Source organism: Podarcis filfolensis, assembly GCF_964270895.1.
Source record: "Podarcis filfolensis genome assembly, chromosome: 1".
Lineage (NCBI taxonomy): Eukaryota > Metazoa > Chordata > Lepidosauria > Squamata > Lacertidae > Podarcis > Podarcis filfolensis.
This window is the reverse complement of record NC_139604.1, coordinates 33,996,122-34,013,782: the sequence shown is the minus strand read 5'-3', so window position 1 is coordinate 34,013,782 and position 17,661 is coordinate 33,996,122. Positions and strand designations below refer to the sequence as shown.

The window sequence follows — 17,661 nt, the reverse complement described above, 5'->3', positions numbered from 1 at the left end:
GGGAACGCTCGTCACCCTCCAAGGGCTTCGTCGAACGGTGGGAGTTCAAAGACTGCCTGCTCCGCTCCGCCTCCGCTTTGTGATTGGCTGAGAAGGGGTTCCACTCGTGCGAGGCGCCGGGCTGCGTTGCTGCTCTTTGGCTCGGAGGCAGTTGGGGAGATGGCGGGCGTAGGCACTAACGCGTTGCCTTCTTTTCGTCCTCTGGAAGGGAGGGGTGGCTCGCTGGCTCTTCGGCTCCTTTAATGTTTCGAAACTTCAGTCAAAATGGCTCGAATAAATAAATAATAGGAATTGTATGGTGTTTCGGGATCTTTTTCTTCCGTTACTTTAGGGTTTGGCAAATTGCCCTCCTTATAAAGGCACCTCGTGGGCTAAAAGAATCGGCAGAGCTCGAAGGAGTTTGGGGTTTCTTGGAATATGGAGGCACAGCATGTGTCTCCAGTGTCCCTGCATAGATAGGCACATGCCTGGCTCGCTTAAGACACTGCATAGAGCCTCTATTCTCAACAACGGTGGCTCTCGCGGGTAGAGAATTGTTTTTGCATATTTGTAAATGGAATCTCTGCTATTCTGTTGTTCTGCTCCTTTGGGCCTTTTGTCCTTCCCGGCTGTGATGCTTTGTGGTTTATATTTCTTATGCGTCGTCGTTTTACTTTTGGTCATGTCCGCACCTCTTAACAAAATCTAATCTGAAATGGTGGGAGTCGGAATCAATGAAAGTTTCTCAGGGAATCAAGCCGGTAGCATCAGGTTTTGCTACTTTTCAAGACGGCTGCTCATCCAGGGGGTGGGTGACTTTGTGTGGGGTTTTTAATTTTGATTTTTAGTTGTTTCGTTTTTTATTAAGTGGTTTTTTTAGTTTTTTATACTGTAAGGCACTTTGTGATCATCGGGTGAAGGGCGGCATGTAAATTTAATAGGACAATAAATAAATTCCATAGATTAATAATAAGTAATACTGTGCCAACAGCCATGGCTCTAACATCAAGATACATGTAGCACCCAATGTGTGGAATGCACTTAATTGTGATAAAATGTTTTAAATGCGTTTTTGTTTAAATTGTTTGTTTTACTACTTTGCTACTGTCCGCTCTGGGTTCCTCTGGGAGGAGGGAACAGAATAGATATGTAATAAATAAATAATAAGCAAACAAAAACCTCCAGCCTTTTCCCCACCCGTTTTGTATTAACATCCAGTCTGTTGAACAGTTCTGGCTACTTGAAAGCTTACTGACAAAAGTCGGTTGTAACAATGCTACAGACCATACATACTGTGTGTGGCTTTTTGGTGGTTTTTCCTCTCTAATGGATCAACACAGCTACCTACAATTGTTGTTTCTCTGCAATGTCCACAATAGCTGGGTTAGCACATTTCATATTTATTTTATTACATTGATATCTCACCTTTCTTCCAGAGAGCTCAAGATGACATTCATGCTTCTCCCTTTTTTCCAATTTTATCCTCACAGCAAGACTGAGACTGAGAGACAGGGACCCAGGGCGAGGTCGCACCCAGTGAGCTTTGTGACTGAGTGGGGATTTGAACCCTGGTCTTCCAAGTCCTCTTCCAGCACTACACCACACTGGTACCACCAGGCATACATAGCCTCCAGAGATATATTCCATGTTTCTTCGCTGACTGTTCTGTTTTCTTTCTTTTTTTCAGTAGCATACAAGTCAAAATGTACATATCTTAGTCTATATACTTGCTTGATAAAATAAATGAATGTGCTCCTGCTTTCCTGCATCATGGCCCATGAGTACAAAAGCACTAGGATAATCTTAAAATTAATGTTAATATTTACAGTTAACCTGTATTCTAACACATCTCACGGGTAGTAAGTCTTTTACTGTAACTGTAATCCGTTATTCTTCCAGCTTAAATGTGATGTAGATATGAAGTTCTGGAGCTCAACAGTAGAGCACATATTTTAAGAAGTTAAATAATTTCACATAGCTTACCCACAATTCAAAACAATTTTCCATTACAAAAATACACTAAAACAGCCATAAAAGCCAAAACAGCAGAGAGGGAGAGAGGAAAAGTACAAACAGCTATCAAGAACAATTTAATGGTAGCAATTAGAATCATGTCAAAAAGGAAGCAACCACTTAGGGATCAAAAGCGTTCCTTAAAAAAGGAAGGTTGTGACCATCCTACGGAAGGCCATTAGAATTTTTTATTGCATTTTTATCCCACTCTTCAACCAAAAATAGGCTCCCAGAGCAATTTACAAGTGACAATGATAAGACAGCCCCTGCCTTTAGGCTTACAATCTAAAGAAACAGAAACTGCACTTCAATTTTTGCAATGTAAAAGAAATAGACATAATGAAGGGGAGGATGAACTGCCTTTGGAAAGCAGTTCCAGGGCTCTTGTCCCAGCTAAGCATATTTGGGGGGAAGTTGGGCACACAGAAGACAGTAAACAGGCCGTTTCCTAAAGGACTTTAAAGCCCAAACATTGAATTTGGCCTGGCAACAAAACAGAAGCCAGCACAGTCGTTTCAAGTAAAGAGTCATGTGCATCTTATATGCAGCCCCCATTAGCCTGGCTGCAGTATTCTGGACCAGTTGAAGTACCCTTCAAAGGCAGCCCTATGTAGAGCACTCCACAGTGATCTAAGCATCATATCACTATAGACCAATGATCTATATAATTGACAGAGAGCCCAACTATGCTGTCACCTGGGCTGCAATCCTATACAAATGTACTTAGGCATAAGTCCCACTGCATTTAATGGGACTTACTTTAGCCTCAATAGGATTGGACTCTTAGTTTCATAAACGGTGGGGTAGAATTTTCAGGGAGGTCACAAACCTGGAGTTAGAAGGGGAGTCAGACATGCTGGTGCTCAAAATCCAATACAGTGGTACCTTGGTTGTCAAACAGCTTGGCTCCCAAACAAATCAGCTCCCGAACACCACAAACTTAGAAGTGTTCCAATTTGCAAACGTTTTTTGGAAGCTGAACTACTGACGTGGCTTCTGCGGCTTCTGATTGAGTGCAGGAGGCTCCTGCAGCCAATCGGAAGCCGCGCCTTGATTTTCGAACAGTTCCGGGAATCGAACGCACTCCCGGAACGGATAAAGTTTGACAACCAAGGTACCGCTGTAGTGGCTACAGAACCACTGTCTGCATAGTGCTCATGCTCTTTTCTCCCAGGACCTTGAGCTGGAACTATGCAAGCAACGGGTGGACAATGGTCCAGCTTCCAGGCAGTCTCTGGGACAGTAGGCAGAAACAGCAAGAATCCATGCAGACTGTTCACCCTACCTGCCTGGGCAGAGCAGCTATCCAGCATTGAGAGTAATGAGAGGGGATGGGTTTGAATTGAAGCAAGATTTCAGTTTAGGATGGAAGTAGTGAAGGGAAGGCACTCCTGTCAAGATGCTGTTTAATATCCCCTTAATCTTGGTCCACAGATTTTTCTGTGGCTTTGGAATGCACACAACTTAGATGAGGATCACCTGGTACTCACTTGTCAAACAAACAGGTACTTTCTAAAAAAACACACCACGCACTGGCCTCTTCGAAAGTAACGTAAGTGCAACAAAGACCTGTAACACACCCAAGTTATCTGACACCTCTCATTTGAATACTGTTTTGAATACCATTTGTTTTCTCATTAAATTGCTGGAGAATGGTGGGATGGAATTCAGCATGGCACTAAAAGGGTGTTTTAAAAGATGTAGCACAGGTATGCTCACTCTGTGCAGTCAGTCAAGCTGGACTCTGAAGCACAATGCACAGTGCTCCCCCAGATCAGAACCCTCCTTTTTTGAAATAAATTTTATTTTTGCATTTTCTATTTTACATAAATTCATTTCCACAACCCTCCTTGACCACTCTTACCTGCTTGACATACGACTTTGAACTGTGATTATGGTTCTTGTTTGCCTGCATAGAGGATGGTGGTATGTGTGGATCAGTAGCTTTTGCATGCCTGGAATATAGCCTACTGTACAAAGGTCAGGGACACATACATTGTTCCATCCATTTTGCCTCTGGAATGTGTAAGGTGGTCTGCAAGGGAGTGCAACCCGCGACTTAAGAAAAGGTTCCAAGCTTTAGAGCGGCATGTAATTATGTATGATGATAAAGGAAATGCTCAAGCTCCACCTTTTAAAAATGTTTTCTGCTTGTTAGGTCTAACCACTCAGAGATAAGACATGTAGGCATAGAGTCTAGACGTTTTTGTTTGATTTATTGTAGAAAAAATGTTGTTAATGCAGTTTAATACATCTAAATTCCATAAAACAAATCCATAGAAATCAGGGTACTGTAAGCATGCAGTCTGCATTTTCTTCTGTTAGATGTTTTGGGCTCACAAAAATAACAACACTTTTGTTTTCCTTGAAAGCCACTAAAAGCAGAGAGATAGCAAAACATGCGACACTGTACACATTTGCATAGTATATTTTACCCAGCATGCCTGTAGAATGCTACACATACGGTATCTATAGAGTAAAAAGAAGAAGGGGCAAATCTGCAAAAAGGAAAACAACTAAATAGAAAATGTCTGTTATTTTGGTTTTGCAAAGGCATTTAATTCCAATATCCACAATGCACCCAAAATGTCTCCCACATGTGGGATAGCCATAATGTCCAGAGAACTCAATGGAAAACAAGTTTGGGTCAGCGCTGAGATATTTTGTACAGATTAGTGTACTTTCCTCAAGGTCTCAGGCTGAGATACTAGATTATTCACATCACACTATTATGCAACAACAAATTCCCTTTCCGGATTCTTTGTGTACACGAGAAGGAGCTCAGGCACAATTTCAGAGGTCATACAAATTTAACTCTAGATGATACATTCCTTGCGGAGGCAGTTACAGACTACCTTCCACTCCCAACTCATTATGGACTCCCAAAAGGAGCATAATGAGTTCAATCCTTAGATGGTTTATACTTGGGAGTTTGTTTGTGCAAGTTCGAGTCTTTAAGCAATTGTTACATTTCAAAGGCAAAACTGTTATTACAAGTTGTGTGATATTTCAATGGGATATTTTACTCAATAGGCCGGGCCTGGGGATATAGATGTATTATGGGACATATTTTTCAGTCTTTCTTTGCAAAAGAAAAGGCGTGAAATTCAAGTGAACACAAAATTGGAGCTCACTTATAAATTGAAATTCTAGAACATGGGGGAAAGAAGTAAGGTCGGAGAACGATATATTTAAGAAAAACCCAGGCCTGTTGATTTTGAAAAGCTAATTCACACTGAGTTTATTGGATACACTTTCGTGACAAATAAGGAAATTGCTTGGCTCTGAAATGAACTGGTAAAGAAGTTTAATGCAATAAATCGAAGTGCTGGAAAATGCAGATCAATTTCTTAATCTGGAACCAATGATTTACCCAACTCCCTCCCCCTCCCAAAACACACCCAAACCCCTACAATGGCAGATCCAGCAATGTAAATTTGTGCTATTTCAAATGTGCTTTTTTCTAGCTCCTTCATATTTTTGGCAAAATATATTTTTCTGTAATTTTATAATGTACAATATAGTGTCTTGAGACTTCGTTTGATTTTTCTACTGCTAATACGAAATAAGTACAATAAATAATAGAGCTATTTTTTTAAAAAAAAATGTTAATAAGACATATGACGAATACTTGCGAGATCTCTGGGGATAGATCCTGAGATTACTTAGCACTGGGCATAATGTTTAGTTATAGAACTAAAACATTTAAAGGAGCCATTTTCAGCAGTGAGACTTTAGTAGGTGATAGAAGCTGAAGGATCCAATCCCCCAAATTGCAATGCACAGGCCATTGCTCGGAAATTCTAGTGATTATTGTGCTCAAAAAAGCAAATCTATTCAGTAATACTAATGAGATGCAAATATTTTCCACAGCAGCTTTCTTCTTTTCCAAGCCAGTTAGTTGTCGCTCTTAAAATGTGGGCTTTCTTTGTGGTAACAAAAGGGAACAGTGTTGCTTTTGCCAAATTTGATACTGGCTAGGCTAATATTGTTGCAATCCATCTAGCCACTAAAATCTGGAGTGGATCCTAGAATAAGTGTTTTGATGATTGTATGTCTATTGGTTTTTTAAAATAAAAAATTAAGGTAATGATGAATCATGGGGGAGGAGGTGGAATCAATTGTAGTAGCACTCCTTTTAACCAAGCAATCATGCAAATTAAATACAAATCTGCATGAATTACATCATTTCCTTTTCAAATAAGTTTCCAACTTTCAATTCAGTGGCCAATGTATGAAATATATTGTGGATATAATTTAAGAAAAAGGGCTTTGCCTTATGTTTTATTAATTTTGGACTTCTAAAGAATCGTGAGCATCATGGAGTCCAAATAGAAACCACTGCAAAACTATAGCACAACAAAACAATGGAAACTTACGGGCCTTGAATACCCCAATCAAAAACAAACTTTTAAAGAAAGAGTACTTAGATTTAAACAAGCTTTGGAACTACACGTCTTAATCCTAATTCAATGAGATTACAAGGATTCTAAAACAAGCAGAAGACTCCTGTTGGCAGCTCTAGAGATAGAAATCATGTACTCAACAGCAGAAAACCCCTGGTTTCAAGTACTGTACTCTGGTGTTAAATAATGTAAGATGAAGCAGCAGGATTGTGGCAGAGAGACCCACAGCTTTCATATTCATTTCCTATATGGAAGGTACTTTCTGTGCAGAAAAAGTATTCTGTTTAAAGTAGCTTATCTGTCCTCAAACTGAATGTGAAGTGCAGTTGTGGATCTGCGTAACTACCATCATCTGACAAACAATCTGTATTGTTCAAAATACAGCTACTAGGCTACTGACTAGGACTGGTGGCTAGAACAGTATTTCAGCAGTCATTAAAGTCCTTAACTGGCAACCGTTGTCAGGCACAATTCAAAGTGCTGGTGCTTAGCATTAAAAGCCCCTACATGGCTTGGGACAGGGTACTGAAAGAACGCCTGCTCCCTGGTCAGCCTGTCTGAGCAAATATACTCTTTGAAGACTCTCCAACCCAGAAACAATAGCTCTCCTTTCCCTTTTCTAATGAGAGAGAAGCTATCTGAGGTGCAGTGGCCAGAGGAAAATCTTGGTACCTTTGTTAGTGAAATTTCCTCCCCAGGGTGGTTTCCCTGTCACCAACACACTTACCCTTATTTGGCACAAGGCAGTAGTGATGTATGGAAGTGAGAGCTGGACCATAAAGAAGGCTGATCGCCAAAGAATTGATGCTTTTGAATTTTGGTGCTGGAGGAGACTCTTGAGAGTCCCATGGACTGCAAGAAGATCAAACCTAAGGAAATCAGCCCTGAGTGCTCGCTGGAAGGACAGATCCTGAAGCTGAGGGTCCAATACTTTGGCCACCTCATGAGAAGAGAAGACTCCCTGGAAAAGACCCTGATGCTGGGAAAGATGGAGGGCACAAGGAGAAGGGGACGACAGAGGACGAGATGGTTAGACGGTGTTCTCGAAGCTACCAGCATGTGTTTGACTAAACTGCGGGAGGCAGTGGAAGACAGGAGTGCCTGGCGTGCTCTGGTCCATGGGGTCACGAAGAGTTGGACATGACCAAATGACTAAACAACAACAACATAAATATAATAATTCTCCCAGCTTTTACATTTTTAAATTGAACTATTTTTAGCTGTGGTGTTTATTGTACGTTTGGATTTTTTTCACTTTTACTATGCATTTTTATTTTGGTGTAAACTGCCCAGGGACCATAGCTGAAGAGCACTGTACAGATTTATTTAAATTACATATCTCAAACCCCATGGAGAGAAAAGCTCTTGGCTAATGAGAAACCTGTCAAAACTAGGGCTGCAACCTTTAATTGTTTAGTTAAATAAATTGAACTGCTTTTTAACAGAATAAAAAGGGACCTCCAACACCCAATTTTAAAAGGGCAACACTTAAAAAAGGAGTTATAAACATGGCAGATGGAAGAGACATTGCCCCTTCACTCTCACACAGGAATGGAATACCTTTTCTAACATACTGCAGGCATATTTCACAAGAGACACCATCAAAAGCAATGCTGGGGGAACCTGTGGCCCTCCAGCTCTCATTGGTCAGTCAGCATAGGCCAGGGATTATGGGAGCTGTAGTCGAACATCATCTCAAGGGCCACAGATTCCCCAGCCCTGATCTAGAATAAGAAGGATGCTTTTCTTCTTCTTCAAAACTATTGTTTCATAGTCATTTACAAAATTATGCTGGTTTTATTAGCTTGATGGTGGAGATTTATACTAATGCTGATGGCTAAAAATACTGTAATGATTACAAACATTTGTTTAACTGGATGGCAGCAGCATACAAAATTTACTTAACATAGTACTGCTGTAAACGCTTTCTTCTTACTCATTTTTTTGGGGGGGGAGAGAGGATCCATTGCAATAGCCCTTCTTTTCCAAGTAAGAGCACACAGACAGAGGGAACATCCCATGGCCAGTTCTAAATGGTATTTTAAAAACAGGGAGGGGTGGGAATATAAGGGCAAGATGATATGCAGCAAAGGTAACTCTGTGAATTCTTATAATGGTTTATTGGAAAATGCCCTGATTCAATACACTTCATGTTTGTACTTTTACAAAAACCTCTGATTTGAAGGAGTTTCGTTAGTGTAAATGTAGCTCCTTTAAATCAGAAATTGAGGGCGAGAAGCAGTCAAGAGGTAGGTAGCAGAAATAGCAAGAGACAATATTCTTGCTAGGGAACTTAAAGTGAGTGAACTGAGTGCAAGATGAAGCAATTCAAAGTGAAACTCCCTGACCTGGATATTTTTTTTAGACCCAAGTGTCGTATTTTATTTTGGATTTTAAAGCAGATACACTTTAAACTCAAAGTGGAGCTTTACTGAGATCCAGTTATTCTTATGAGGTTTTTGCTGCAGGGTTGACTTTAATAAACTGTATGGCTACAAAACATTATCCATTTTCGAATGTACATGCCATGAGAAAACTGTTTTAACTACACAAGTTGCAAAAGAACCCAACAATCAGATCTTTAAAATACAGTTTGGCAAAGCAGTCAAGGCAGAGGGAAACAACCCATGTAACAAGGTAACTTTGATATACTCGATTCAATTGTTGGTGCAGCACCCCAATTGGCACAAATGCCCTGCCAGCATCAAGAGTGCAACCAATGCATTTGTCTGCTTTTAAAATCTGTATGCTGATGTATGCTAAGGCCATCATATCAAGACAGTCCCACCCCCGGAAAAACAAAGCCAACCCTCAAATGCTTTAAAATGGAAACAATTCTTAAAACACTCTGAAATACCTGTATATAGACCGATTGGTATAAGAAGCAGCGTAACAGGATCGTAATAAGGTCTTATATTAAAAGCAGGAAATTATTCATGCACCTCAATCCTTTGCATATTCCTATGGGCGTAATTCATACAGTTCAGTGCAGCTTACTCCCAAAGTCAAATGTGCACAGAATTGTAGCCATAGCCTTATTTATTTGGGTCTCCATTAATTTTTTACAGAAAACCAATGCAGGGCGGAGGACGAGATAACGTAGGCTTTTAATGTTCACATAGGTAATAACCAGTGTTTTTCTTTTTTCTTTTAAACAGTGCATTTAAAGAAACACAATTTTTAAAAAGGGATTCACCCAAACTGAAAATGTGCTACTGTGACACAATATGGGCTCAATTCAGTCCACTATGGGAACAGTGTTCGCATGTGGAGAGATCACCACCTCAGAACGTAACAGTGCTGTTCCCTCTGAACATGTGGAGGCAACACTTAGGGCCATTACAAGGGATGGACACCTCTGTGCTATACCTCTGGCCAGCCTTCCCACCTCTGCTTGCCCAAAGAACGCATTCTCAGATCTTGCATTTCTTGGCCAGGTGGGAGATGTGGGATCTGCACCCATAATAAACTAGGTGAAGCCCAACGTAAACTGTTCCTTTTTGGTGCTTCTCTTTGCTATGAGTACGAATTAAGAAAACCATTGATAAAATCCACCATAGTTATTTCTTGTGTAGGCATTATCTGAGTGTGAACCAGTTGCAGGCACCAGCAAGTAAAACTTAAGGAAGTTGGCACCATTCAGATAGCATTTTTACTAGACAGCGTAACAAAAAAGACTCTCTATCAAATGGACTAGTAGACAAAAGTAATTTTGCAGCCTGAGAAGATAATGCAGGTTTAGGATTATTTCCACTGTGTGGATCTTTACTTTTTACTAGATTGTCAAAGAAGACTTGGGGGTGGTTCCCAAAGGCTTTAAAACTAATTTATTTTCTTTCTGAAATGCTAAAAGCATAATCTCATTTACTAGGGAAAATACATTTGAGTGCCATTGCAGCGATCCACCATAAAATGCAAATATCTTCAAGCAGTTAAATGGTCTGGTCAATAATGTTACTAGAGAATAAAGAGCATTCTAGTCTAGATCTACATATTTCAGTGCATTCATGGCAATTAATACTTTAATGAGGACATAAAAGGAACTTGTAAAACTTTTAAGAAATGTTTTTTTCCTAATGCCTTCTCTTTCATGCAGATGAATATGCAGTACATGTAATCAAGACATAAAAAGTACTGTAAAATGCTCCATTGGGCTATAGCATAAAATATGGCAGATCATGCTGCCAGTTCGGTGCCCAATACTGAAGCAGTCACTCAGGCCGAACTCAATGAAACTGCAATGATATCCACACTTACTTGGTGTGTCTTGTTTACAATATGTAACTAGAGCAGAAATCACTACCAAAGGATTTGGGGATGGCTGCCTCTGGGATGAATTTCAAAAAAAGAGAGAACTAGGCAGCTTCATAGAGAAGTCTATGAATGGCTACCAGCCAGGGTAGCAAAATGGAAGATTCATGTTCAGAGGCAGTGTACCTCTGAAAATCACATGTTGCAGGGAAGCCCATCACCTTCATGTCCTATCTGGCTTGCAAGAACAACTAAACATTGTGGGAAATCGAATGCAGGACTCGACGCGCTCAGCAAGGAAATTCTTACGTTCTTAATGCCCTTGGACTTAACTTCTGGGTTAATTGCACAGGGCTGCACTCAACATAATTCCCCTTACAGGGAAGCAGTTTCTGCAGTTTCCTCCTTTCGTGCTCCTTCAAAGGCCATTCTGGAAGGGCAGAGGACTCTCCAGAACAGAATGAGAAGACGCATGGCGGGCTACAAGGGAAAGGGGCAATTGGCAAATTTGCCTTCTCCACTCCTTCCTCCAGGCACGGAGCTTCTGATGGATCTAGGTGCCTTCCATGAATGGAATCCCTTCCATTCATGGAGGGGACTCTCTGGATTTACTCCATAGCACTGAGGGCTAAGGCTGAGTTGATCAAAGACTACAAATATGTCCCTCACCTTATGTTCTCTTGCCCTGTTCCTTGTTTTAGCTATTCAGACATCTATTATCTGCCTGTTTCCAAATAGTGAAGTATTAACTCCACTTGCAGCCTTAGAAGAATCTTCCTCAGCAACTCTACTTTGGGCTGTACGTTATACTTTAAAATCATTCATATTATGAATATTGGAGGAACTTGGTTTTCAGATCCTCACACCAAGAGTTACTCAAGGGGGATAAATAGCAGAAGCATTTTAGTCAATTTGCCCCAAGCAGACTGCAAGCCAAACATTTTGGGGCAGATTGCTTTTGAAACCTATTTTAACAGTGACTCTTGTAAAGAAAATAGAAGGGGAAAACTAAGACTTACATTTTCAACAGTTAATTTTGACGTTAAAAAGTAGGAATGCCATCTTCTAAAGAGTGATCCTACTCTGTTTTCCTTCTAAAAACATAACTTGTAAATCTTTGAGTTGCAATTACAGGTTAGGTTTATTTGAATATTTCTAAAAATATAATTAATCTCTGGTTGTAATGCATAATCCACATAGACTTTCTCCCTCAAGTTTATCAGGTTGTTGCTTTCACTTGTGAGAAACAGAAACTATTTGTGGGAAATGTTTCCATGTTGCTTGGTGAAGTGCAGGTTTTTATAACACGGAAAGCACAGTTTATAGTATTTGTTATTTGGCTGGATATGCCCCATGTAAGGGCGAAGGGACACAATGGAGTGGTAATTGGAGCATTGGTGTGCTTTTTGGCACAGCACTGAAGGGGAAAGCTCAGAGCCAAGAGGAACTGTAGAAGAAAATGACGCTTTCACTTTGTCCTCCATACTTAAAATATACAAATATTACACAATGCAACCATGCACTAGTTTCTATCCAAGTTGGTACTAATATAATTCCACTAATAATTTACTCTGGCTTGAGATTCGTCCAGTGGTTTAAAAGCTGATGAGCATAGTTGAAATTTAGAAGTTGGACAGTTTTACGGTTCTGATCAGCAGGATAATTGTGACCAGAAGGTGACAGAATGACAATAAATTGGCGTGATTCAGGTTATTAGAGCTGAGAGATGTACAAGGCTCTTGCCCTTTTCTCTGTCCTTTGCAGCAATTAGACATGGATGTGTCCAACTAATCACAGTTTCCTGTTTTGTCTGACCCAGGAAAACCTGGTTAGGAGGTTTGGAACAAGCCAGGAAACACAGGGTTTGGAAGTGTCTTAAGATCCTGGCTTGTTCATAACCTGATAACCAGTTTCTGCAGTTCAGATGAAACGGAAAACTGTGATTAATTGGAGGGTTTCAGGTTTAAATTGCTATAAAGGGATGAGTGAAGGATACATATGCACAGAGAAAATTATCATGCACATCTCAGCATTTTAGTATGTGGCCATTTTTAAGTGTTGTTTTTCTAGGTTTGAGAACAGTGAAAGTACTAACGCAAGGAGTCCTGTTTTTAAAATCCCAGAATGAAAAATGATAAATCTTTATAACAAAGTGTTCATTTGACACAAGGCAGCAAAATATCTGAAGTATTGAAATCACCAGTTATATAATTTTATAGTGAAAAGTATAGGCACAATTCCTAGGTTTGTAGCAAGACTGTTGAAAAAGGTCATTTTGATGAGGAAAACTTTCAAGTTTGCCTACAGTCCAGACCCATAAAAATCCATGTTTCCCTCCAGCCAGTTAGAAATAATCACACTATCAATAAACACATATTTCCCAAAGGGCATTTCCAGACAATACTCTTTTGTACAGCAACTGCACAGCTACTCGTTTCCTTCAGGGTATCCTGATATTTTTTCTTAACAAAACCACTTCAGCTGTTGGCATATCTCATTTTCCCTGCACTCAAAGCACAGTGTTTTGTTGCAGGCGAAAACAAGATTCTTCCCCCAGCTAGCCTATCAATTACAATACCAAGTGCGGTATAGAATTTGGCAGAACAAGTTTCAGTGGCACAAACTGGACAGAGCCTTTAATAGGAGTAGTGATAAATAACAACTACTCCATCTTCCAGATTTCCATCATTTCGTGGATTTACTCTCTTTTCTGGAAGCCCTGAGCTTCCTCTTTAACAGCTCAATCAAAACAACATGTATACTCAGAAGTAAGTCCCACTGTGTTGGGTAGGGCTTTCGTCCTAGTGTGTTCAGGACTGCAGCCTAAAGTGCCCTTTAAAAAGTATGTTTGCACAAAGCTTCCCTCAAGGAAGAGCAATGAATTAAAACCAAGGGAGGTTCAACTTCAAGCTTCCAGGACTAAGCTAGAAAAGTTCACGGTACATTCTAAGTCTAGGTGATTCCTTTCATAACTAACGTTTCTTATACAGTACGTGCCTTATCTGTGTTCAACAGTGAACTCTGTCATGGTAGCTAGTGGTTCCAATAATCATATGGCTCTTTGAGACTGATTTTATAAATTCTATATATATAATTTAGTAACACACACACACACACTATTCACATTTCAGTCTAGGAATAAACATGTACATTATTTTATATTTAGTTACTCCTGAAGAACTATCCCTAGTGAGTAAGAAGCTCTTGGAAATTATTTCAGCTTAGTCCTAGAAACTCAACTTTGCACAGACATAGAAACCACCTGATTCTTCCCTGGAGCATCTTGATATAGGTATTTTGTACCATTTCCACTACATCAGTGGTGACTAACCAGGGCCACTCCAGATGTTGCTGACTTGCAATGCAAATCCCATCAGCCCCAGCCAGCATGGTCAATGGCCAAGGATGATGGGAGTTGTAGTTCAACATTATGGAGGGCTATGGTTAGCCATCCTATCCTACAGCAAATTCTCACTACTTCTTGTACCTTTAGCGCCCCTCTTTTCTTTTCAAGTTTGTGTGTGCTTCCTGTCTCTAGCACTGCAGCGCACCTCTCTCTTAAAAAGGGAGGTAAACAGCTACCCCTCAGCAGCTTTCCTTGTATGGAGCTGAGATTAGAAGAACCACAAATATTACACTCAGAATACCGCCCCCCTTTTAGAATTGTCTGGAAAAGACCTAAAATTTTGGTTTTTAATGTATTCCACACTGCCGCATTCCAATGGTTACTTTTACATTGTTAAAAGATTTGGAGAAAATAAACATTTCCATTGCCCTATTATAAATATCCAAAGTTGTAGAGCACATGCTATTGTTAGGCAGAGTGAGGCAGCTGCATCAGGCATCAGATACTGTGGGATGGAGGTGCCCTTGAACATTCTTCCTCAGCTCCCTGGCCATTCCCCTCTGCTGGGGATCAGAATTATGTGTGCCAAAATACCAGTCATGCACCCCCTAAACTAGCAGTAGAGGATACTGTCACGTTGCCAGTGCCCAGTCAGCTGAGAGGAACCAGCTTGTTCTTTGCCTCAGCAAAATGTCTTTGGCCAACCTTCTGCATGGATGCTATGATTTTTGGTCATTCATAGAGTGATTCATCTATAGAGCTTCTACATGTATGGGTGTCCCCACTCATTTCAATGAAGAACCAGCCCTGTACACACAAAGGACGTGTGTGTGTGTGCGCAGAGCTTCCTTTTACACTTAAATGCATGAGGAGAACCAAACACAAGCAGGAACTCTGCATATGTACTGCAGCACAAATGGAATCTGGATCAAGATGGAAGACTGTAAGGTATGACTTTATATAGGGTTTTTGATGAAGTACTTTTTGCTGTATGTGAGAGGTGATGCATTCAGACCAGGAAAAAATAGCTTCAAACGTCATGCTCTATAACACAATATAGAAAATGGTTTGTCATTCTCCAGAAAGCGCCTGAGAACAACAAGTCCTCAAATTTTAGGGGCATCCTCACTAAAGCACTGCTCCTGAAGTGCTTCAGTTGGAATTATCTTTGTTCATTTTTTGTGCAAAACCGTCATGCCACTATGGTCTGTTGACAAATCACTGAGCAATATGCTCTTAAATCTTTGGTAGGAAAAATGATGATACCATAGTTCTTCTGGATATATTAATACACACGTTTAAGCCCTAGTATGAATGCATCTTTTTTCCCCTCCCTGTGAGGCCAATTTGTTGTTGACCCAAGTAGAACATTAAGATGGTTATGAGCTTTGTGCACGATACAGATTATTAGTAGTGCTTAAGCATTGTTAGCCAACGAAATAAACAATAACCAAATTCCCAAAAGTGTCCACATCTTCCAACCTGCTCACACCTTCACAAGACCTGGGTGCATGGAGAGGGGATCAGGGCTCTACACATGTAGAACTGTACATGCAATTAGGGACTTGGATCGCGCCAGAAGAGCCTTCAGCAAAACAGCCATACCTTATGCTTAGCATGTGATAGCCGAGGCAGGGCCAGCTAGCAAAATCCCACGCATCCACTTCACACACTTCGAAGGCGTGACTGGGATTAAAGGAGCATGTTTTCAGGACAGTGAATGTGTGCCCACATCCTCCACCACCACCACATTAAAAATGGTTAGGCTTCTTCACTCCTGGTTTATTTAAAGTTCCTGAAATAGTTCTATATTGTCATTAGCAAAATGCAAAAAAAACCTATCGACATCATACAGTTTGCTGCAATGCATATGCTGGGAGGAGAGAGAGAAAAAACTCATCCCATACAGATCACTTTAAACTGGAAAGTAGTCTAACTGCTGCATTCGCTCATCGTTTTTGGCACTATTGACTGCTTACATTTGGTTAATCTGAAATAAATACATTAAAATTGTTTTATTTTTATCCGTATTTATCTATCTATATAAATTCACCTTCTGATAAACAAGTTCTATAGCTTTTATTTATTTTGCTTATAATGGTTTCATTATTCTTCACTATTTTATTTTATTTTATTTTTAAACTGACTGCAACATGCTCAGGTTGACTTTCCAGTCAATTTCGCCCAAATTCCAACAGGAATTGGTTTATAAATTGGTTCCAACTGGAACTGGTCATTTGGAATTTCCAGTGCAGGAAATCATTTTATATGCGCTTCAACAGGTAATCCTAAATTACAAATTGATGTGTCTAATAGTGTCTAATGAAGAGAAAAGGTACTGATTCTAAAATTAAATCTCTACACTGGAAATAAAACACATCTAAAGTGACTGGGCAAACTATCTTCTTCCTAAACATATGAAGGGCATGATCTGTATGTTTCACCCCTTTTTATATAGCATTAAACGGCGGCAGCCTGTAAGCATAGTAAAAACCATGCCGCAACTGCCGAATCGAGTTGATTCGTTTGGCCTAGCTATGTTATGGCAAGTTGGCAACGGACGAGTACCATTTCCCCCCAGGTTCTTGTATTCAAAGCCTATGTCGGGAATCATGGCTGTATCCTCCAGGAGACCCTCTGTTTCTGTGAGGTTTGTAGGAGTCCTGGTATGAGTCGGAGTACTCTTCTTCCACAAGCGGGTAATGATCTCGGCTGTGTTGGGAACTGGAAGACAAGCGGTTCCTGCTCTTCCGAGCTCTTTCGTTGTGGTAGTTTTCATCAGAGGTCATTAGGCTCCGTCGTTCAATTGGAGAGTTCTCAGTAGAATGATTGCTATGCCTCATTCGTTGGCTCTATAAATAGTAAAGAATTCAAGGGTTTTTTAAAAAAACAACAACAACAAAGGGGTGTGAGGGGAGTTGGGAGAAACAATTTCATTTCGCTCCTTCTGAATTAGTTGCATTCTTGTTCTGAGAGGGCCTTCAGAATCCATATGCTCCCATCATTCATTTAAGAGACATTTGGCTGCTATTTTGTATACTTGGGAATACAGTCTGGTTTCAAAGCTGATGTGAGAAAACAGTGGAGCGTGATGTCTTCTATACGACATTATTTTAAAACATTTGGCAGGGAGAGGGGATTCTCAACAGGAGGCTCAGGATTCAGGTTCGGGATACATTGCCTGATGAGGAATTTTAAGACTTGTATTTTTAGTCTGTGATCTTTTGGAAATTCAAAATAAGACCTCCTCCAAAATGCAGCTCTTAAAAAGCATATTGAGTTATACTTCCATTGTGGGCAATTCTAAAGTCGCCTACTTTTCTCCCATTGATTTACAATGTTTTATTTGTAACCCTTTCTTGTTCAGCATATACTAATAGAGCTTACCCTTCCTTCAGTTGTAATTCTCATCCTATTCTTCATAGGCTTTATCAATTTTTTTTTATTATTTCTGAACTACTTTACCGAAATGAAATTTAAAACCATCGGATATATGGAAAGTTTCACTGGTGCTGTTTTCCCTGTTTAACTCTCCACACTGGATTGAAGTGGGTAAAATAGCTAAGCTGTTATTTTTGTAGTCAATTCAATGGTCAGTAGCAGCTAGTAGGCATACTGCAGGCATTTTTTTTCAAGGTAGTCAGAGTACTTTCTTTGTAGAGATCA

The 17,661-nt window shown here is 40.1% G+C and overlaps 1 protein-coding gene and 1 long non-coding RNA gene across 5 annotated transcripts in view; one reads left to right on the top strand and one right to left on the bottom strand.

Moving 5' to 3' along the window:
- The first annotated feature begins 40 nt into the window (after positions 1 to 40).
- LOC310746215 lies at positions 41 to 5,584 on the top strand. The gene is made up of 2 exons (XR_014540517.1): positions 41 to 1,362; positions 1,470 to 5,584. It is a non-coding gene; the product is annotated as an uncharacterized lncRNA (long non-coding RNA).
- Positions 4,192 to 17,661, bottom strand: part of CACNB4 (calcium voltage-gated channel auxiliary subunit beta 4) — a 133,258-nt gene continuing 119,788 nt past the window's right edge. For all 4 annotated transcript variants that reach the window (XR_014540446.1, XR_014540447.1, XM_083579208.1 and 1 more), the window contains one exon: positions 4,192 to 16,847. Coding sequence is in view for 2 of the 4 variants with exons in the window: in XM_083579208.1 (XP_083435334.1) it covers positions 16,587 to 16,847 (261 nt within the window). In the remaining 2 variants the exon portion in view is untranslated. The remainder of the gene's footprint in view (positions 16,848 to 17,661) is intronic.